The sequence below is a fragment of the Molossus molossus genome, unplaced genomic scaffold, assembly GCF_014108415.1.
Source record: "Molossus molossus isolate mMolMol1 unplaced genomic scaffold, mMolMol1.p scaffold_m16_p_5, whole genome shotgun sequence".
Lineage (NCBI taxonomy): Eukaryota > Metazoa > Chordata > Mammalia > Chiroptera > Molossidae > Molossus > Molossus molossus.
Window position 1 is genome coordinate 37,538,752 of NW_023425388.1, and position 22,892 is coordinate 37,561,643.

Below are 22,892 nucleotides of genomic sequence, written 5' to 3' on the forward strand. Positions count from 1 at the left end.
TGAGTGCGGCATGAGGCCAGTTCGCCTTTTTTTTTTTTTTTTTTTTACAAATTAATTTATTTTTATTACAGATGTTTCTCCTTTTCCCCCCATTGACACCCTCCTCCTGATCCCCCCCCCCAGTATTTTGTTATGTCTTTATTTATGCATACATGCCTATAAGTTCTGTAGTCTGTCCTCCCCCTCTTCTGAGGTTTGTCTGTCTGTACCCCGCATCCATGAGGCCAGTTATCTTTTAACTTTGTCTATGGGTCATGCCACGCCGGGAGTTCTCCGGCTTGGAAGCGCGCCCTGCCACTTGCTAACCTGGGACGCGGGACCTGGAGCCTCCCAGACCAGCTTCCTCTGAGTTAGCTGAGGCCTTTCTAGTTCTGCTCTTGCTCAGAAATGAATAATCTCTGCACCACTTAGAGATGGGCTGAAATCTTATTTCCGGGCTGGGATGGAGGGATCGGGTCACAGGGATTGGTTGATGGAGTTAGCCCTGGGAGAGCTGGGGATTCCTGCAGCTTCTCGGAAGCGGCTGCTTTAGCGCCCCCGGAGGAGCTGTGGTCCCATCGCGTCCGGGCGTTTTCGCGTTTCCCTGCCTGCGGGAGAAAGGCAGGCTTTCCACCTGCTGTCCGGGGGTGCACCAGTGCCAGAGTCGCCCGGAGGTCCCCGCGGAGCGGGGCCAAACCAGGTCTGTGTGACTGTTCTTCACTTCAGGTCACATTCTGATGACTTCTGCGCTGATTTAATCTTCACAGTGGTTACCAACAGTTCTAGGTGGGAGTTTGCAAGGGCAGAAGAGAGACACCCCTCATTTTTTCATTATCTTTCCCTTCAGCAAAAGGAGAGTTTGGTTTATTTCCGCAACTGGGAAGGAAGAAGACCAGCTATCTCGTCATGCTGCATTCCTCTCTGATTGGGGCAGGTGCGGGGAAGTGCAACAGCTCCTCCAAGGCACCGAGTGAAATGAGTTCAAATAGGCCAAGCCAGGCGTGCAAGTGTGCTAGGAAGCCCTTGTCCCTGAAGGCGGCCCGTGTATTTTAAGATTTCCGAGTCAGATTTGTCCTCATGGTAGCCTCCTTCTTTTCACCCTCTCCACACATCCGTCTCTGGTTCAAGCCACCAGCATTTCCTGAGTGTGACCTGGCCTCTCTGCCCCCATTCTCGTCCTATAGTCCCTTTTTGATGGAGCAGCCAACACTGATTTAAAAATTAAACCAGACCATAGCACCCCTTGCTTAAAAGTCTCCAAAGGCTTCCCAGTCACCATTAGAGGGGAACCTACATCCGGCACCAGGGCCTGAGGGGCCAATCTCAGCTCGCCTTCCCTGACTCTGAGACCTTCTCTCCCCTCCTTGCCTCCTCCTCCTCTGGGCCCAGCCACACTGGAGTCAGATTTGTTTAATGTTTTCCAGACTCAGCATCTTCGCACTGGGGGGGCCTCTGCCCAGAGCGCGCCACCCCAGATTCATGTGCAGCTGGTTCTTCCACACTCAGAGGGCCGGGAGGCTCTCCAAGCAGGCTTCTTAAGGTAGACACCACCTGGGGCTCCTTTTCAGGCCTCATACTCTGTTTTATTTACTTCGGAGCACTTATACTTGCCATTTAATTATTCACTGTTATTTTATTATTAAAATATTACATGTTAACTATTAATAAGTTAAAATGGAAAGAACATGTTTACTTATTTATTAAATATTAAAATTATTAAATTTCATTACTTGCTATTATTTTATTATTTACTTGTTTATTTATTATTTTGTCCCTTTTCCCACCAAATCTAAAGTCTATGAATGCAGAGTCCTTGCTCATCTTGCAATTCCCAGTGCCTGTGAGAGTACATAGTACACAGTAGATGCTCAATAAATATTTGTTTAATAAATGAAGGAAGTTCAAAAAGGGTTGCCAGTGCTTTGTTGCAATGAGGAAGGAAGTGTATGAGGCTGACATTGGGACATTTATTGATTTAACATTCACAAAATGCAGTATTTACAGAGAAACAGAACCAATAGGATGTATGTATGTATCTATCTTCATAGCTTGTACAAGTCCAGGCCCTGTCTCCACCTGTTTTTGATCTCTTCTCCTTTCAAAAACATTTGCTTCGTTTTAATAGCAAATTAAAAGGAAATACATGAGACCATTGTCATTGAGAAATTAAATAGAATACAGATAAAACCCTCTCTCACTACCTTTGACCAAGAGACCTCTTCAGAGGCATCTGTGGTTTTAGTTTGGTAGATGTCTTTCCAATCCACCATCTCCTCTGAACCTTTTACTCTAATTTGTCTTCCTAGTTTCTATCACTTTGGCTCCCCCCCCGAAATTTGTCCTCTGTCATGTTAGGATGAGGTTTTAATTTAATTACTCCTCAAGTAGCTTCCTTTCAGTTTGTCTTCCTTGTAATGGCACAGAAGCCTGTAGACAACTGAAGCCTGATTCCTCAGCCGAAGCTACAGTGTCTGGGTACACTCTCCCAGCACCCAGGCCTCGCTTGCTTAAGGAGCACGAGAGGAAGACCAGCTATGTCACCACTTCCGCCAGGCCAAATGGCACCTAGCTGATCCCCTTAGTCTGCTGGCCATAGCTTTGGAAAAGAAGAAGAGTTTCCACTTCCTGGAATAGTTTTATGTCTCTTCTGAACCCAAGGCATCTTGTAAAAAGAATTTATGACAAGCATTCACAAGGGTTTGGAGCACTTGACCAGGTGAAGAGATGTTTGGGTTGTCCCTCTGTAACGGTTTTGCTCTTTGGTCAAGAGCAGGTCTTATTTAACCTCTCTGGATTTCACCTGTAGATCAACACAGATAATCTCTAAGTCTCTTCTTAGAGACTTATATGTAAGATAGAGATCACATCTGACTCATGGGACTGTTGTAAGGACTAAGATAACATGGATACAGTGCTTAGAACAAAGCCCAGTATACAGTGGACACACGGGTGATGCCAGCTGTTATCATGTTTCTGCTCTGTTTCCATAATTTTCTGTTTCTAATTTAACATCCTTTTCAAAAGTCAATATGAGTTTGGTTCTCTGATCCCCTGGGTTTACCAACTAGGTTAACTCTGCCTCTTTTAGCCTGTGATATTCGGCAGTGAGGGTCGTTCTCATTAAAAGAGCAAGGGACTATCTACTGAGTGGGCAGTCCCCTGGATCTGTGTCACTCATGTCATGGACGTTTGACAATCTGAGGCAAGTTTGACCAATGCACATCTAGGGCAATTTTTCAGTGAGCACTGTCCCAAATTAATCAACCATCAGCAATTTGTTCTAAATTGAACGGTGCTGCTGCATGCAGAACATTTTGTTTGTAATTCTTGAGTCATCTCAGTTTAAATTAAGCCTATTAACATTCTCTGTTCCTAACCATTTTTCAATCAAGTGTGCCTAAATGGCCACAATACTCTGCGGGGCATCTTTCTGTTGAGTTTATGTCTCTTTACTGTCTGAGTTAATCATTTTCAGACAGTGTTTGTGCTATTACTTTCATTGCCTTCAATACTTTTTGCTGCTAATTTCTGTGTGCTAAGGGAGGCTCATGAGGTTGATATAAAAAAAAAAAGGGAGCAAAGATCGTAAGGTCATCATTGAGGCTCAACAAACAATGTTGTTTGGGGTTGTTGACCAATAGGTCACCAAAAAAAGGAGCAGTGTCAGAGAGAAATGGTTCTCGTGACAGCTGTTTACCAGATGCAAAGTTCCCGGAATGTACTGGCACAGCAGATGGTGCAACTCAGTGGTGCACCTTGTTGACGTAGGTGCCTTTGTCTTGTAGATCTCTACAAGTAAGAGTCACAACCAGCTTCAATTCATTAGGCCTATTCTCCTCAAAAAAATCTCAGTGCTTACAAACACCACATGTGGGCTTCTGACATCTTTTCCGAGGCTCTGAAAGTGGGGAGACTGGGAAAAGCAAGTCCAAATTGAATTCTTCTCTCCCTTACAGCGTGAAGCACCTCCTCTCTGAGCAGTGCTAGTGGGTTTGGTGAAGCACTCTTGGTTTTAGGTAGAAAGGGGAAGCAGTTTTTACTTTTCTTCAGTGATTCAAATGAGCATTTCAACAATTGGAGGGCAGTGCCTCCGTGCAGAAAGTTGCACAGTTCCCATCGTCTAGGAGCAATCCCATGAGTCTCTGAGGATGTTCAGGGCAGTACAAATGGAACCCTCTTTGTGGTAGCCGTGATCTGTGCTCCCAGGTAGAGCCCATCCCAGGGGTTGCATCCCGGCATTTCCTCTCACTTCCCCTCCCCCAAATTCCCCTCAGGTGGCCTATGCTGAACGGAAAGGGGAAATTGTTTGGTTTGCTCCAAGAATACAGGTGTTCATGTTTCTTACCCTGACCCAATTGCAAGATTCCAGCCAAGCCGCATGGGTGGGCTCTGTTGCCATACCACGAAGCCATTGCCTTTGTTTTGCCACTGATGGGAGAAGGGTGAAGGGGTCAGGAGACTGGCTTGGTGGAGAAGACAGGGTGCTGTCCCAGGAGTCTGGAGGTGACATAGCTGCTGCAGCTCTCCAGGCCACCTTGAGTCGCTCAAGGACTCAGAGCTGTGGTCTCCGAGGGGTTAGGCTCTAAGTTCCTTGTAGATATGCAATTTTGTCTTTTCAACACATGTAGGATCACAGCAAGGATAAGGATAGGTTTCTTGCTGATGTCTTCACAACAAAGGGCTAGGAGGTGGTCTGAGTGTTCCCACAGGCATGACCTGAGTGACAAACTCTAATTTAGTTGATTTCTGGTGATTAGAGAGCCCAGGCCAAGAGGCTCCCCAACACTGGAATGTCCCTGATCCTTTGTCCTCATCACATAGCACCCGCTTCGACTCATCCATTGTCCTTACTCACGGATTTCTTGCCAGAGAGAACTCACTTAGCATTTTAATCCATTAATTTGCTGCTGCAGAGCCAGCTCAGCCTGGAGATGCCTAGCTCCAGATGCCAAGGCGCTGAAAGATTGCTGTCTGGAAAGTTTATTGGGTAATAAAATAAAAAGCATCTCAAACACCAGATGCATAAGGTAATGCTTTTTTCTGATTGTCATTGTTAACTCCCGTGAAGATTGTAGCTGGAACGTTAGTGGGAATGGGGGACCAAGAAATAGATCAGGGAGGGAAGGACGGGTTTCCCAGAAGCCACTGCTTCACGGTGAGGCTGCATGGAGCTTAAAGACAGATGTCCCAGTAAACGATCTTTCATTAAAGTGGCACACACTCGCTCTTTTTCCACTATCAAAGCTCAAGGAATGAAGCAAGCCAATGCAGCATATAACAGGGGATATAAACCGAAGGGCACCAGATGGAAATAGATGTCAAACAACAGAAAGTCTGCGAAAGGTCATTTGTTGTTTTCAAAAAGGGGAAAATATGATTTTAGGTATTGAAAGTCGCACAGAAGAAGTTTCTTTCTTTAGATAAATAGATATACACATTGAAAAAATAACAAGGATATTCTTTTTATACAGTTATTCCATTCCTCTAACCTTTCTCTTGAACATTATGGGTGTTATAAGAACAACTATGTGCAAAGTTTTCAAATAAATTTTCCACCGGTGTTCTGAGGTGATCAACATAACACAGATGGATGGTTGCATCCCGTTTTAGAAATAAGAAAGCAGATGCTTGGAGTCATGGTCTGGCTAGGGTCACCCCACTCACGCTGTATTCTGATTGCAGAGTCTGTTCTTCTATGTATTTTAGGAATCAAGTCCCACTGCTCACCTTTCCTCTTTCACTTGCTTCCGCAGCACATATACTAGAATTGGAACGATACGGAGAATAGCATGTCCCCCACCCCGCAAAAAAATAAAAAGATAAAGGCCAAGGAACAACCTTCTTCCACTGAGATCACGGACACTGAATCACAGTCTTAACTCCAGTGCTCAGGAACTGAATGCTGATGAGCTGCCGCTCAGGCATTCTTTATTTTATTTTATTTATTTTTTTATTAATTTTTGTTACAGATGTTTATCCTTTTCCCCCCACTGATCCCCCCTCTCCCTCCCTCCCTGTCCTGTCCCCAGTTTGTTGTCCATGTCCACTATTCATGCATACATGCATATAAGTTCTGTGGTTTATCTCTCCCCCACCACACCCTCTTCTGGGGATTGTCAGTCTGTACCCCACTTCCACGTCTCTGGGACTACCCCATTCTTCAGACTGTTATGTTCATTATATTCCACAAATAAGTGAGATCATATGATACTTGTCTTTCTCTGTTTGGCTTGTTTCACTTTGGATGATACTTTCCAGGTCCCTCCATGTAGTCTCAAAGAATAAGAGGTCTTTCTTTTTTACAGCTGCATAGTACTCCATTGTGTATATGTACCACTGCTTTTTTATCCATTCATCTACTGATGGACACTTGGGCTGTTTCCAGATCTTAGCTATTGTAAATAGTGCTGCTATAAAAATAAGGTTACATATATTCTTTCTGATTGGTGTTTCAGGCTTCTTAGGGTATATTTCTAGTTCAATTTTTAATTTTTTGAGGTAAGGTGTTCTTTATTTTAAAGAAGGGTGCTCCTCGTACTGTCATTGCTATTGCAGTGGTTTGGTAGAAAGAGCGCGAGTCTGGTCACCCAAAGAGCTGGCTTCTCATTAGAGTTACACCACTGCCCGCCTAAGATCTTAAGCAAGTTATGTATATCTCTTTGCATCTCAGCTTTCCCATTTACAAAATGCAGGGATTAAATAGAATGAGCTTAGATTGAAATTAAAGTTAGGGAGAAAAAACTTAAAACATGTGGTAAAATAATTAGAATGCATAATTCAAAAAATTATTAGAAATAGACAAGCCAATAAAACAAACCAAGAGACTTACAACTTAAGAGAAAAAATGTAAGTGCAGTTTAAAGCATATAGATAAAATGTAAATAAAAAGGAAAAAGGGTGAAAAACAAATAACAAAGATAAATGCAGAAACTTAAGCATAAAAATATTCAAAGGAGAAAAGCAAAGTAAGAAGAATTTAAAGTCACAAAAAAGTAGAAATCAAAACAGCAACCAAATAAAAGGGCAAAGCAAAAACCGAAACCAAACCAAACAAAAAAAACCAAAATAATAATTATAGCTAAGTCAAAAGAAATTAGAAGTTTGGTATAAAAAATAAGTATTAAAATGAATAAATAGTAATAAATTTTGTTATTTCAACCTAAATCTAAGAGAAAATTTAAAAAAAGGTGAAAATAAAGTGGGGTTTTGAAAATTTGAAATAGAAAGAGGGTAAACATAAAAAAACAAAAACAAAAAACATTTTTCAAAGCAGTATAAAAATAGCAAGGTAAAAATAACAGCAATAAAATGTATTTTTTTTTTTTTATCCTCACTCGAGGACATGTTTGCATTCAACTTCAGACAGAGCGAGAGGGAGACAGGGAGGAAAAGAGAGAGAAACATCAATGTGAGAGAGACACATCGACTAGCTGCCACCCACACGACCCCAACTAGAACCGGGGATAAACTGCAACCAAAGTATGTACCCTTAGCGGAAACTGAACCTGGGTCTCTCTGGACTACAGGCCGATGCTCTAACCACCGAGAAAACCAGCCAGTGCTAAAATGTACTTTTAAAAGGGTATATTTTAGTCTGGCTGGTGTGGCTTGGTGGTTGAGCTTCGACCCATGCACCAAGAGGTCGCTGGTTTGATTCCCAGTCAGGACACATGCCCAGGTTGTGGGCCAATGCCCAGTGGGGAGCATGCAGGAGGCGGCTAATTGATGTTCTCTTTGATTGTTGTTTCTCTCTCTCACTCTCACTTCCTCTCTCTCTAAAATTAATAAAGGGAAAAAAAGATAATTAAAAGGGTATATTTTAGCCCGGCCGGCATGGCTCGGTGGTTGAGCATCGACCCATGCACCAAGAGGTTGCCAGTTCGATTTCTGGTCAGGGCACATGCCCAGGTTGTGGGCCCAATCCCCAGTGAGGGGCATGCAGGAGGTGGCCAATTGATGTTCTTTCTCATCAATGTTTCTATTGCTCCCTCTTCCTCTCCTTTCCTCTCTCTCTAAAGATCAATAAAGAAAAAAAAATAAAAGGGTATATTTTAAAAGTAAAGGGTGTTGTTAACCTCAAGAAAGCAAGAAAATGACCCTTTTACAAGAGCAGGTCGGTATCTCTGAGCTGAGGTCACATGCTGCAGTGTCACAGCTCCAAGTGGGAAGTCCAGGCCCTTGTGGGCAGCAAAGCTCTGGGCTGTCAGGAGGACTGTGCCCCAGTGATGAAGGGCCATCCAGGAGGTCTTACTGCAGTTGAGTGAGGTTGGTGGCCCTGATAGCCCATCCCAGCTGGCTGGTCACAGCAGCCACTAGGCAACTCTCTGTTCTCAAAAGATGGCCCCAAGATGAAAAGGGGTGGCTGTCTGGATACACTTTTGGTGTCTAGCCAAACTGGAAACATGCAGAATTAGTCAAAGGGGGAGAAGGAAAAACTCCATAAGGGTGGGATTGGGAGTTGTTCAAGACCACAGGTGTCAAAAATACAGATGCCTGCTCGCAGCAGAGTAGGCTGTCCCAGAAGTCTGCCTTAGTAAACATAAGAGTTTGAGCTAGTAGTGTCACCACTATAACTAGCTAGTTTATTAACATTAATAATAGGAAGAGAGCAAAGGGGAGCCAGACATTGTAAGCATGGTCATCTGGGCAGCTTTACTGGAAGCTGCAGTTCCACAATCCCCGCAGGGAATCACTGGTCCATCTCTGCAAATCACTGGGGGAAAGGGTCCAACAAAGGGGAAAATGGACGCATGCACAGTGAAGTCAGGGTGATATAGGGAAGGTGCTTGCCTGTCAGTCTAACCTGGGAACGAGATAAATGGTGAGAGGGGTGGAACCAATGCAAGCACATACAATCCTGAAGGCTTCATTATTTAAGCTCCTGGTTATAACCCCAAGACAAAGAGTTCTCATCCTCTTGTTCCTCGCACTTCTCTCCTGCTTCCTTGCACTCCCTTGCTCAGTGAACTACACCCACTGCTATGTGGCTTTAAGCAGCCGCACAGCTCATGGGCATGGGGACCCCACATGCAGTTGACTGCAGCTGGGAACACAAGCTAAGCTAGCAGAGACTCTGGGCAGTGGCCTTGATCTTAGCCCTACTGAAGACAAAATGGGACGTTTTCCATGGCAGAACAGCAGGAGATGGGGCCTTGGAGGGGAACTCCCTTAATGTTACATCATCAGTAAAACCTTCCACAATACCTCACCCTCCCACGGGGACCTTAGGAAATTCTTGTTTCTGTGGCATCCCAAGAACTCTACTTCCACCAGCAACAGGTGGGGACACAGAGCACACCCCACTAATAATAGTAGGGCCATAGGTCAGCTTCAAGCTTCAAAGCTGGGGTCCAATGATGAAATTTGGGGCCTTGGCCCTATACACAGCAACTATAAAAATGCCCAGAATTATATGCAGGAAGTGATTCATTTACAGGGCTTTCAGCAATATCCAGGAACCACTGGCATTCCTAACTGATGGTGTCATTCACTCAGTCAACATTGCCCAGGGGGCCAGGCAGCTGGCTGACTCAGGATCTGAAACCCCTGGGCTCTGTATCAGAGGATGGGCATAGAGTAAAGAATGTGTACTATACATTCACGTAGTCAGGAGATTGTTTTCCCTGCCCCACCAGCGCTGTCTCTAGTCCTGCTGAAGTATTCTGTGCCTGCATGTTCTTCAGTCCTCTGTGCCTTTGCTCAAGCCACTTCTTCCTGGAATGTCTCCCTCTCTTTCTTCTGTCCCATAGTCTGATAAAGGTCACCTCCTCCTGGAAGCCCTCTGTAACCCTTTCTCCAGGCAGTCGCCCCTTCACTTGTCTCTGTGCATGTTTGTGTTCCCCCCTTCCTCTCCCGTCTCTCCTGAAGCAAAAGGAGGCTGCAGCTACTCCAGGGCAGGAATCATTTCTTCATCAGCTGTTTGCCTCAGCATCCGGTGTGGGGCCTGCTACGTAATAGGCAGCTGACAAATACATGGCTACTTTGCTTTTCTTCACTCAGATGGTATGTCCTGGGTTTGCTTTAGTGGCTTATCAAATGTCAGATCATAGCTTCCACAAATATTAGAAAAAATAAGATGGCATATCAACAGGCAAAAAAATAAAAATACTACAATCATGTATTTTTGAGTTCTCTGGTGCCTGAAGATGATACGGGTGGCCTTTTTAAATGAACTGAACAGCCCTGGCCATTTTTGCTCAGTGCTTAGAGCATTGGCCCTCGGACCAAAGAGTGGAGGGTTCAATTCCCAGTCAGGGGTGTGTACCTTGGTTATGGGTTTGATCCCCAGCCCCGGTTGGGGTTGTGCGGGAAGCAACTAGTTTATGTGTCTCTCTCACATTGATGTTTCTCTCTCTCCCTCTTTCTCATTCTATCTAAAAAACAAAAAAAGAAAAATATCCTCAGGTGAGGATTAAAAAAAATAGAACTGAACCAATAACCATTGACATATCCACATTAAACATTGCCAAAAAACACAAGACACAAATGGGAGTTCTTAGGGAAAATGTTTAGTTACTTTTTCTAAATTATAGACCAAGGAACCCTGCAGGGCTGGGGGTGTGGAGCTATAACAGTTGGTCCAGTAACTGGTGTGCATACCAAGCATTGTCTGTAGATGAAATAAATGACTCACAAGTGTAAATACTTTTTTCAAATGAATGTGGCTTATAAAATTAGTTTCATTTATAAGTGTTACTGAACTTTGTGCTGCTTTTCACTTTCTTAGATGATTATGATAAGTCATCACATTTGAAAAGATAGGGAGCCACAGGCTGCTGAGGTCGCTGGGAGGCAGTCAGCTGATGATCTCTGGCTTTGCGATGTCTCCATCTCAAGGCGTGGTCTGCTCTGTGATGGCACCGTGGCCTGCAGAAGTTGCTTGAATTCCACCGAGTTAACTACCACTTACCCTGATAAAGCCAGCAATGTAAGTCTATTTCATGGACACCAGGTTGGACATCTGCTTTGTTCTAATGGTGCCTGATACTGGTTCTTCTTTTTTTTAAAAAAAATTTTTTTTCTTTATTGATTTTAGAGTGAGAAGACGGGAGAGGGAGAGATAGAAACATCGATGAGAGAGAACATTGATTGGCCACCTCCTGCATGCCCCCCACTGGGGATCGGGCCCACAACCTGGGCATGTGCCCTGACTGGGAATCGAACCGGCGACCTCTTGGTGCATGGGTCGATGCTCAACCACTGAGCCACACCAGTTGGGCTCTTCTTTTTTTTTTTCCTTTCTATATTTATCCCATCAATTAAAAAATTGTTTTTAAATTGATTTTTAGAGAGGGAGAGGAATGGAGAGGGAGAGAGATAGAAACATGCCCGCCCACGACTGGGGCTTTGAGCAAGAAAACCCAGGCATGTGTCCTGACCAGAATCAAGTAGGTGACCTCTTGGTGCACAGGTGAACGCTCAACCACTGAGCCACACTGGCCAATATCCCATCAATTTTTGAGACAGGCAGTACATTCTAATACTGAAAATAGATCTTGACTTCTATAAATACTCTAGAGCACTTATTGCCACATTTTTGGGGGGAATTCACTAAGCAGAAATTTTTCAAAAACAAAATCAAAGCCTCCTCACTGAACCCAAATCTCATGAGGACCTACAAAAAAGCTGCCAACTCTTATTTATTTGTTTATTTATTTTTGGTACGTGCCCCTATCAGGAACCAAACCCAGGACTCTCTGGTCCACAGGCCAATGCTCCAACTGCTGAGCCAAACCAGCCAGGGCAAAGCTGCCAAACTAGAACAATGGGTACAACAAAAACAAAACAAAAAACTGGAACATATAATAGGCTATATATTACCAGTATCAGCTCTCCAATAACATCTTATCACTTACAGTGAGAGCATGCCATCTCCAGATAAGACTGTATTTAGTGAGCTTATGGAAAACTCATGCTATCATCTTTCTTGATCATTTGCCTTGAGCTGGTGGTAACTTCGGCTTGCCCTGGTTGATGGCCTCCACTATGAGAGGCTGTCCTAGTGAGGAGGAATGATGAGATGGGGCAAAGCATCAGGCTGACCAGAAGGCTGTGCTTCTTTCTGCTCCAGTGATGCCTTCTAGCTCTAAATTCCTCAGGCTTCCAATGAGTTTAGTAGCACAGGATGCTCTGAGATTATGGAGCATTGGGCATACGGCTGGAAAATTTGATCAGACCATGATGCTGCTAATCCATGTCCTCGCAGCATCATCTGGTAAATTCACTTTGAACTTTTAAAACCAAGATGACTATTTTGAGGGGGAGATGACCTTCTATCAAATGGCTATGGTCACAGAATATAGACTTAGTTGCTTATAGAATATAAAAACATGTATTCAAACTAGTGATATTCATTAAAAAAAATCAATACTCTGGAATCTTTTTTCACCTAAATGATGGAGAACTCACTTTGAAATCACTTTTTGTGTCTTAACAACTGGAGCTTGTGATATCTAGATTGTTTGCGACTGTGATGCCTGAAACATGACTCCGAGTCTGCTTCACATTCTCCATCTGTAACGGGAACCGACGCCCTGTCTCTTTCGTAAAGGATTTCAGGAATCTGCAGTAAAGCACCGTGGAATCCCAAAATGGCTTTGGTGCTGGAAATGATTGATTAAAACCTTGAATCTGGTTATTTAGCATGAATTACATATTATCCTTCATCTCAAAAGATTTGTGGAAAGACACAGAAAATAAGAGGAACAAAAAAATTCTCTCACTATTATATTGCTTCACATGACATCATTTCGTTATCTTCTTCATTTTTAAAAATATTTTTTATTAAGTGAACAGGAAAATACATGATTGAACATACTGAAACTTCCAGTTTTGCCCTTTACAAGACTGAATGAAACAGTGAATTTATCAGAAGGCATGTGTCAATTTTCTACAAGAAACTTCATGCACTAACATTCAGCGGAGCGGGACATATACAGACGTTCGAGGCTGCCAGGGGGGCCTCAGAACTATAGTCACTCGGAAGAATGATAAGACCCACATATCAATAAGTGTTCTTGAAGTTGCATTTGGCAGGAGGATACTGTTGTTAATTTCTTGTTTTTTTTTTTTTTGGGGGGGGGGGGCATTTCTAAGTGTGTAGGCCAAAAAACGAAATTCAGAACTTCTAATAATTCTGTACTTGCTGCAATACCAGTAGCGTACATTGGATTGTTATCTGTATAAATGTAAGCGCTCTGAAATGCTTTTCTCAAGGATCCACATGACAGTCTCTCCTCCAGCCTTAACACTTGGCCTGTTAAGATGATTTATGGAGTCAGACAGTATAGCCAGGATCATAACCAGGTGCTTTCCATCCACAATAACCTTCCAGGAAAGAAAATCCATAGTTTTCTATTTTCTACAGGACAGCAAACCTATGCTTCTATGATATAGACTTTGAACACAGTTTTTTGTTTTGATATTGAAATGGAAATGACCATAAAGTTCTATATACCTTTTTAAACAATTCCCAAACTGTGATGTTTAGTCATTCATTCAATAACTCCTTACTGAGTGACTACTATTTGCCAGGAATTCTTATAAGTGCAGGAGATAGGCCAGTGAACAAAGTAAATGTTGATAAGTGCTATGAAAGGCAATAAAACAGAGAATAAGTTGGGGGTTGGAAATTATTTTATGTAGGTCTCTGACGGTAAAGGAATATTTTGTAGAGATCTAAAGGAAGGGAGGAGCATGCCATGCAGATATGTGTGGGGAGAGCTTTCTAGACGGAGGAAACAGCCCGAGCAAAGACCCGGAGACTGGAGCCCGCCAACGGCACTCTGGGCGAAGCATGGAAGGCAGTGTGGCTGGAGCAGGGTGATCCTGGGAAACAGTAGAGGAAGTCAGAGAAGTGGTAGCGGCGGTTAGGGATGGGGCAAAAGGCAGGTCAGGTCTGTTGGGGCCCGTAGAACTTTGTGAGGATGCTGAGTGAGATGGGAAGGCACTGAGGGCTTGAAGAGAAAAGTGGCATAACCTGATGGGTGTTAAAGGTGTCATCTCGGGCCCAGCGGTGTGGCTCAGTGGTTGAGCATTGACCCTTGCACCAAGTGGTCTTCAGTTTGATTCCCGGTCAGGGCACATGCCCAGGTTGTGGGCCCAGTCCCCAGTGGGGGGCATGCAGGAGGCGGCCAATCGATGTTCTCTCTCATCGATGTTTCTATCTCTCTCTCTCTCTCTCTCTCCCTGTCCTTTCCCCTCTCCCTAAAATCAATAAAGATATAAATAAATAAATAAATAAATAAAACTGTCGTCTCGGGAAAGGTGTGGCGTGGACTCACCTTCGGATTGTGGATAGATTCTGAAGCTAGGGAAAACAGGATTTAAATTTTTTTTAGTGGATTGGATGTGATATGTGAAAGAAATACTAAGGGTAATTATAAAATTTTCTGGTCTGGGAAAACAGAGTTGCCATGTACTGAAACAGGGAAGATGGTCATGGGAATAGATTGGGGGGTGGGGAGCAAATCCATTTAGTGTTGGACATGTGGAGTTTGGAATGCCAATTACACATCCAAATGAGGATGTCACATAGGCAGTTAGACACACAAGTCTGGCACAAGACAAGAGGTTAGAGCTGGAGATAAAAATGTAGGTATTGCCAGTATATACATGATTTTTAAAGCTCTGAGACGGGAAAAGATCACTCAGAGAGGGGCTGTCCAGCGTTGGGCACTCCAGGAACTCGGCAAAGGAAACTGAGAAGTGACCAGAGACATGAGAGAATGAGAAGGACGCTCCAAAGCCAGGAGAGTATCTCAGTGAGGAAGGGATTAGCTGTGTCAAATCCTGCAGATAAGGCAAACAGCGTGAAGTCAGTCAGAGACCTGGCCGTTGCACTGGACAGCACGGAGGTCGCTGGTGTCCTTAGCAAGAGCTACTGTGGTGGGGATGAAAGCCTGACTGGAGTTGGCCCAAGAGACCGAGGGGGGGAGGGATTGAAGACAGTGGGTAGAGGGATACACAATTCCCTCTGAGTTTTTCTGTGAAGGGGAGCAGATAAAAGGATAGTAGTGAGAGAGGGTAGGGGGCTAAGAGGAATGTTTATAAAACCAGAGATAGTACCATGTAATGAAATTATCCAGTGGAACGGGAAAAATTGGTGATGCAGGAGAGAGAGAGAGAAAGATGTTGGGACAATGGCCTTCAGTTGATGAAGTTGGATGGAAATCTAGAGCGAATGGGAAGAACTGACTGATATGAATTGAGGGGGTGGTGTAGTAATTGATCATACATTGCACTGGGTAAGATCAGGAAACTGAGAAGCCAGGATATTTATAGGATTGTCCCAGTGAATACTGGAGGCAACAAGAGTTCAGAAAGAGTGGTGCTGGGGTCAGTGACAGTGGGCCAAGAGCTAGAATACTTAAGCGATGAGGGGCAGTGACGAAAGGGAACTAGAGACTTTATAGCCCGAGGACAAGAGCATCACAGCACTGAGTATTGAGGAGGAGGGACGGATAATAGTCTGCAAGTGGCAATGAGGAACAAGCAGGCATCCTACTACTGTTAATGCTTTATTATTCACATTTTGACAGAGATAAAATAACATATTTCGAGAGTGGCAGTGACCATAAAGGGGAACCTTGGCTTAGAACTTACCAAACCATTTCTGACTACTGCATAGAACAATGGTGGACAACTGAAGGCGTTTGTATGCAGGAAACAAACAAACAAACAAAAACTTGAAAGGTTCAGACTAGAAAATATGCCAAGAATATTTTCTTCTTTTATATCCCGACACAGGTGAGACTTATCCATTTTGAATACATTTTTGACAATCGAAAACACTTCAGAAAACTGGAGATTTAAATAACATAAACACTGGTAGGCCTAGCAAGATAATAGTGTCCCCTTCCAATATAAATTTGGCATCTCCGCAGTTGTTCACATTGTAAATAAGAGCTAAGATGCACAAAAATAGTTTCACAACATCCAATTTTAAAATCCATCTCAGCTGTCGTCCTTTTTTCCTGAGGCAGATTTATTTCTTGCTGTTACTTAACATTTGAAATTCTGATTCAGGGTAATGTCTGAAGTTTTGAAATAAACCATAATACAGTATTACTGACGCCCACCCCAGGAGAAGAGGTAAGAGGAAGGGGCAGCTGGGGCCTGGGTGTTTGTTACGTACAAGTGATGACCCAGGGCTGGAAACGAGAACTCACCTTTCCACCAGCATTGGCTCAGCCTCAGGAGTGCAAAGGAACTTGTTGACGAGACAGACCATCAACCAAACCTTATCGTGCAAAGTGCTGACTTTGTTTGGTGGTGTTTGCACAGTCACAAATCTGGACACTTCAGAACATTTCTATTTTTAACTGTATTTCCTGTTCTTCATCCAAATGTTTGGCATCATGGACACACAGTCCAAGATTTTGATCTGGAATTAAAATATCTTCAAGCTTATCCAGAGATTATTATTTTTTTAAATCCCTTGATGGGAATTAATTTTGGTGCATTCTAGCACTTCCTGGAGTGGCAAAGAATCAAGTTCAAAGTAGGGTTATGGACTCATGCTGTTTAATGCTACCCAAAATTTTGAATAGTCTAGGTGTCTGTGGGAAAATTCCCAGAAAATGATACAATATGAAATAAAACAACACTAGGTATGTTGGGTAGAAATGTACAAATGGTCAGTTTTAAACTTGCAAGTTCTCAAGAGGTTTTCTTTGCTGGGGCTTCTGCAAAAGATCAGCTTGTACCCATTTTGAGACCCATGAAAACAGCACATGTCAGAGTTCCTGGTATTGCTCTACTGATCAAGGCCCAAATGTAGTGGCATTTATGAGAAATATTGGCAGGTAACGGAAATCAAATTTAGACTTTTGGATTTTATGTTGCAACTATGTAGGCTCAAGGGAAGTCCGTTTTGTTTTGTTTTGTTATGCTCTATTGGCTTTGGTTAGATTTAAATTTTTGAGGAACAGATTAAAAGGTACTAATGTTCACAGAAACTGCTGAGATGGTCAAAACGCAGAGTCAGAGGGACCTGGGAACATTGGGAGCCTGGTAGGTAGGGTGATTCAGAATGATCACCATCAGTGTGTTGTGCTATTTTCCTATGTTCCTCCATTAGGTTAAAAAAGTTTGCTTTTCTTTCTTGAAAATAATGTCGCGCATTGTGGCTCTTAGAGCAACTGGCACCAATGCAAGGGATGCCTGTTCAGGCCGATGTTCGGAGACAGCACACACTGTTCACATAGAGCGCGTCCACATTTCAAGAATACAGCGACGGGAACAGGTACACATAATAGTAGGGAAACTTGTCTTTTAACTTCATGGAATGTGAGCTCAGACTTCAGCCACCGCCTTGTCTGGCAGCGAACAAAACCAAAATGATTCTGGCCTGAATTTCCCATCTTTCTAATCAAATGCACAAGGAGGGACCAGACACCAATTACCAATGCGTCACAAGAACAGACAATGTTAGTAGATCTTGACAGCCAGGAATGAAGGTGCTTTAAAAAATGTGAAAAGTATGTCAGGAGTGTGTCTTAGAAAGCAATGTGACTGTGTTAGAGAAATGGAGTCCCTGTCCAAGTGGCGTTGTGGGATTTCATCTGCACCTTGACCACCTATACTGTTGAAATAGCGCTAGGTCTTCTTGAAGCATCGTCTAAAAGTCTTCAAGAAAAATAATGTGGCACTTAGTGCAAGCCGTCTTCATTTATGTGTACAATGATGGTGGTCTCAATGTAATTGGCATGGGGAGGACTTCGCCATTTGAAGGGTTCTTACAGGTCATTCATTCCTACCTCCCACTGGATGCAGGAATCCATGCTACAGTGTCCCTGACTGGCGCCCAGAAGTGATGGTGACCTGTCAGACCCCAGGCCAAGACTATGGTTGGGCAGATTCAGTGGATTTTAATGCATAATTATCAGTTTAGAGCCACAAGGACTGAGAAGATCTAGTGAGACTTTGGAAGGAGGGCTCAGTCTCTTTCTGTAGAAAAATAAAAACAAAATGAGCTAATTCTAGAGACAAAAGTCCCCTACAGGAAGAACTAAAGCTAACAACTGAAACTAACCAGTTTTAAAAATTAGTTTCAAAACTAAAAAAATTTTATTAAGATGCTATTAAGGTGATACAAAGCACAACCCTCCCTGTCAAAAAAGTAAATAAATGAAAGCAAACCAAAAGGTTGGCATTTGTTCTGAACCACAAGAACAGCCTTCTGAAATATTTTGCATGACCTAAGCACCAGTATGTCAGGGATATGACCTGTCCTGATGGAGGAAAAAGTATTTTTGAAAATAAAAGCTTCAAGAAATTCTTTAGATCTCTTTTAAGGAGCACAGATGTGTGTGTGTGTGTGCGTGTGTGTGTGTTGGGGGGCACTTTTAAATTTGGTTTTGCCTTGTACTCAGTGTAAACTATTTGTACAAAAATATAAAAGGCGTGGCTTGATGTTTAACGTCTGTGTTTTATTGTTGTTGGCACCAGAAAAAGCTCATGTTCTATGTTATGTCATTGTACATACTGTAAACAAGACTGCATTAATATTGTTTTCTTATGAGTTTTTGTTTCAATGAACCTAGATTTTAAAAAATACATTCACAAACTACCTTATGTTTAAACACAATGATTCCCTTTTATTTCTTAACTGTACCCAAAATCCCACAATAAAAAAATCATTTAAAGCTGTGTGTTTCAAACTTATCACTTAGAAATAAAAACAAAACATAACATAAAAACAAAGATCAGTTTGCAACATAATTTAAAGAAGCATCTGGTTTAAAATACCACAGCAGCAATATAAAGAGCTGGTGGCAATCCCATTCGGGGATGAGACGCAAATCAATATACTTTGTCCACATTAGCATCCAATTATAGTAGTTGCTAAATTCAACCCAAAAAAGTTATTGCTGAATTTGTTGCATGGAATTTGTGAAGATAGCATTGTTCAGCAGCAGAATCACAGCAGTAAAAATGAGAACAGGAGGATTTCATTGCTTTTGAGAGCTAAAGGGACCAGGATGAGGACATCTTGGTGATCGTCCGAAGATAACCCTCGATTCCATTTCTCTGTATTACCTGCTTAAAATAAATGCAGATGACAACCACCTTCACAGGAGGGGCATAATCATCTACTTCAGAAATCAGAATAATCCCCTTCCCTCCCCCTCCCCTTGCCCGAACCACCATATTAAAATGGCTCCATTTCCCTAATGTGTGTTTTGTTCTCATTAATAGTACATCAGCTGCTCATGTATTTAGGCAAAATCAGTAGGATCATAGATTTTTTTTTTTTTGGGGGGGGGATCTATTTATAGTAATTATTTTCTCCAGAAACAAGCCACATTAGTTTCTGTTGTTGAATTTTTTTTTTTTTTTAAATTTTCAAGAAGAACAATTTGGTCAACTACTGTTTCGTTTAAAAAATATTAAATACACCTGAGATTGCCATTTGAGCTCTCTATATGTCTCCTGGAGATAACACTGCTGTGATGGACAGTGAACCAAAGCAGACAAAACGAGGTAGGTTAAAACAGGAAGCGCACACAGATATCGTTTTGCAACACCTCGATACCACAGGTGGCCATGCTTGTAGCTTTGGAAAAAAATCCCAGACAGTCACGCGAAGTTCAAATCATCTGAGTAAGAGTTTATAAGGACACAAGTCAACCTGAACTAAATACACACATATCTCTGCACAAATGTTGTTTACCATATGTTGGGTAATTTGGAGGAAGGTAAAATGATTAGGGTCTCAGAATTTTGGCCAAAGCCTTGCTTTCAAGTTCTATAAAATCTGAACCAATGATGCCTACTGTCTCAGGCAGACACAGTAGTCTAGTCCCTTCTCTTACCAACCCAAGAGAATACAGGCAGCTCAGAAACATTTATTCTTCTTTCAATCACAGATTCATCTTGAGAAAGTGGCATTGTCAGGAGAAAGCTGGGAATGACCAGAGCTGGGATGTCATTCGCTCCGCAGTTAGAACTCAACAAAGTCTCTGTCCTAATGAGGTCCAAACCGAGTGACCTCTTAGTCAGAAGGCCTTGCACATTAAAAAAAGATTGTGTGTGTGTGTATTTTTTTTAAGCTTGTTTCCCAGAAGCTCTTTCTGTTTGACCTCATCTGCCATCCCATCTTTTGCCCTGACCTGTTGCATAATAGCTGAGGGAAAATTGTGTTATGGGATCCCTTAACCGCTAGAGCCGACTCAACACAGTGACACTACTATCCCATTCAACACACCCCATTCTGTACAGGGCCATATAAAAATAGGGCCTGTCAGACTCACAAAAATGGCAGTTGATTTTATTAGTCTAAGGCTAGTAGTTTAGCCATTTAAAATCTATTTCCCGAAAGAGGGGAAAACTAGTACAGTATTTTTCTTCTCTTAAAAATTCATTAGCCAGTTGCTACCAAAAAGCAACCTTTTGGGTTGGTGAAGGCAAAGAGTTCTAAAATTACCCCACTAAGCGGTTATGGCCTTCAGTGTAAGGAGATAAGGTACATTTATTGTGCTGTCTCTCACCATTTGAAATGGGAACTTTTACAACATACTGTATACTTAAAGCTAGCAGGCAGACAGAATTAAAAACTGACTAATTTTCTCAGTATGCATTCTCTCCCCATTCTTACAAAGTAAGGGGGTAAAAGAAAAGGTAAAAAACAAAACAAAACTCAGAATCCACCATAACACAGCTTAATCATAAGAGCACACAATATTTGTTTCTATCCCTAACTCCGAAGGGCACAGGGTCCATCTCTGTCCACAGACAATGCAGCATTCTCGGGGATCTCCTGGAAATTCCTGCCACCTTTTTCTCTCCTTCTCAACCAGGCTGCAATATCGAAAGATGGACTGTACTGGGACGGGTGGAGGGAGAGGAAAAGGGGAAAGCGGTATGTTCAACCAAGCCTTCTGATTCTGCCTCTACACTGGCATAAGTCCACATGAGTTATGTTCTTTTAAATTAGAAATAACGCCATGAAGATAAGTGCCAAGTGCTCTTCTGTTACCAGTTCATCATGGAATTTCTGTTGAGGGTCATGAAAAACACTTGGCTACTTCCTCCAGATCGCACGGATGCAAAAAATACCTGTTTGAAATTAAAAAGAAGTTAGTTCAACTGCATGGTTTCTTTCCCTCTTTTCTTCCACCGTCCATCCATTTCCCTCACGTCCTATCCTTGCCATGCGTCAGCTCTTAGGACTCCACGGCTGGTGTTTATCAAGTGCCTTTTAATTCAGTGCCTCCTCTGTCAGCACTCCTGCCTTTACTACTATGATTGCTATGATCACTTATAGTGGTATTGACCTCCAGGGACACGCAAGGGGTTATATCTTCATTTGTAACTTCCCTCTGGGTGCTCACATTTTAAAAGGGAGTTTTGAGCTAGGATAATACGCTGGATTTCTTGCCTGGGACACAAGTCCTTTGTTAATTCTGGAAAGCCCAGAGGCTCTCCTTCCCTCCCTTATAATGATAAGTGGGCAGACCTTGGGACTGAAGAGAATCCTTTCGAATTCCCAAAGACACGGGGGGAAATTTGGGTTCTACTGACTTTAGTTCTCAATAAAAAAAAAAAAAAAAAAATTAAATGGTTGTGGTCAGATAAGGTCAGGTGTTCAATGCCTATTCACTGTGGCATTTCAAGAATTAACGCTTGGCTTCTCTGCTGATGTAGGCATATCCTAGGCCAAAGGAGATAATGGCATTAGTAATAAGAACCACAGTCCATTAGGTCTAGGTCTGTTAAATCATTTTATCAAGCAGCTGAGAGAAGTGAGCAAAATTTGGGTTGCTGCTTGCCTGAGCTGAATGTCAATGAACCACTGCCCTAGGAAAATCATATTCCGGGCTGCGGCCTAGCCCTCCAGTCAGCCAAACTTTGGTCCGGGGCATTTACTTTTGTCACTAGTATAAAGTCTCTGCTACTTCATTTCCACAACTTCTTCGGAAGAACACTCTCTCCCAACAACTTCTTAAGAAGTTCTGTGGAAATGCTTGTCATTCAGGCAATGCCACCTATGCAAGTAAAGCTACTGTTAGGGTTAATGAATCAAAATGGGTAAGCACAGAGGACCCATGGAAACACATGAGGGAAGAAAGCGCTGATGTTCTCTCCAGGGTGTGTGTGCTCAGGGCTCTAAGCCTCTGGCCCTAGATATGGGTACGGTCCCAGCCTGCTCCGGAGGTGTGGGCATGGCTCGGAACAGCTTGTAAGGGTGGGTCTTCAATGAATTAAGAGAATGGGAGTCCATGCCCAGATCACTCTTAGTCTTATAATTCCCAGACACCAGGAGGGGGCTGGAGTTTTAGCAGGGAATGGGTCTATTTTCTGGCGTACTCTGGTCTGGCCCTAGAACCATCCTTGCTACCCGTAGCTATTGTCCACCAGATCACTCTAGACCACACCAGGTCAGAGTAGCTGGCCAGGATTGAATCTAGTCTAGACCCACGTTTCCAGGGTTGGACTAAGACCAGGCTGGCCTCTGGGTGGATTAAGAGATCACATTCTTTTCTATAGGTGTTTATGTTAGCTGTTTTGGGGACAGCATTTCTAAGTTGGCCAAGGTCACAGAGGATGAAGTCACAAATGCAGTATAGCTTAGCTACTAAAAACCGGGGGTCAGTCCACAGGGAGGACAAAGGAGAAGCAGCAGAGCTGCAGAATACCCTTCTGAGGACAGCACGCCAGACGGACACCGCCACTTCCCTGGGAACAGTCCCCTACAACACTGCAGGAGAAACATGGCTGGAATGGCACAGGACATGGCACTAGTTGAGTTTGTGATTGTGCATTCCTTGAGGAATAGGTGACATGTTTTAAAAGTTTATATTTATACATGTCAAATGTTTTACATTTAAAGGTGAATATACTGTGATGGGTTAGGTCCCGATAGTGACTTTGTGAAAAGTCTCAAAGTGGAACATAAAGTTGACCCACTA

The 22,892-nt window shown here is 42.9% G+C and overlaps 1 protein-coding gene across 9 annotated transcripts in view; it reads right to left on the reverse strand.

The window, feature by feature from the left end:
• Positions 1–19,240: 19,240 nt before the first annotated feature.
• The window catches only part of TNIK (TRAF2 and NCK interacting kinase), a 360,673-nt gene continuing 357,021 nt past the window's right edge, over positions 19,241–22,892 (reverse strand). For all 9 annotated transcript variants that reach the window (XM_036242368.1, XM_036242367.1, XM_036242362.1 and 6 more), the window contains one exon: positions 19,241–21,039. In XM_036242368.1, the coding sequence (XP_036098261.1) occupies positions 20,956–21,039 (84 nt within the window). In that variant the 3' untranslated portion in view covers positions 19,241–20,955. The remainder of the gene's footprint in view (positions 21,040–22,892) is intronic.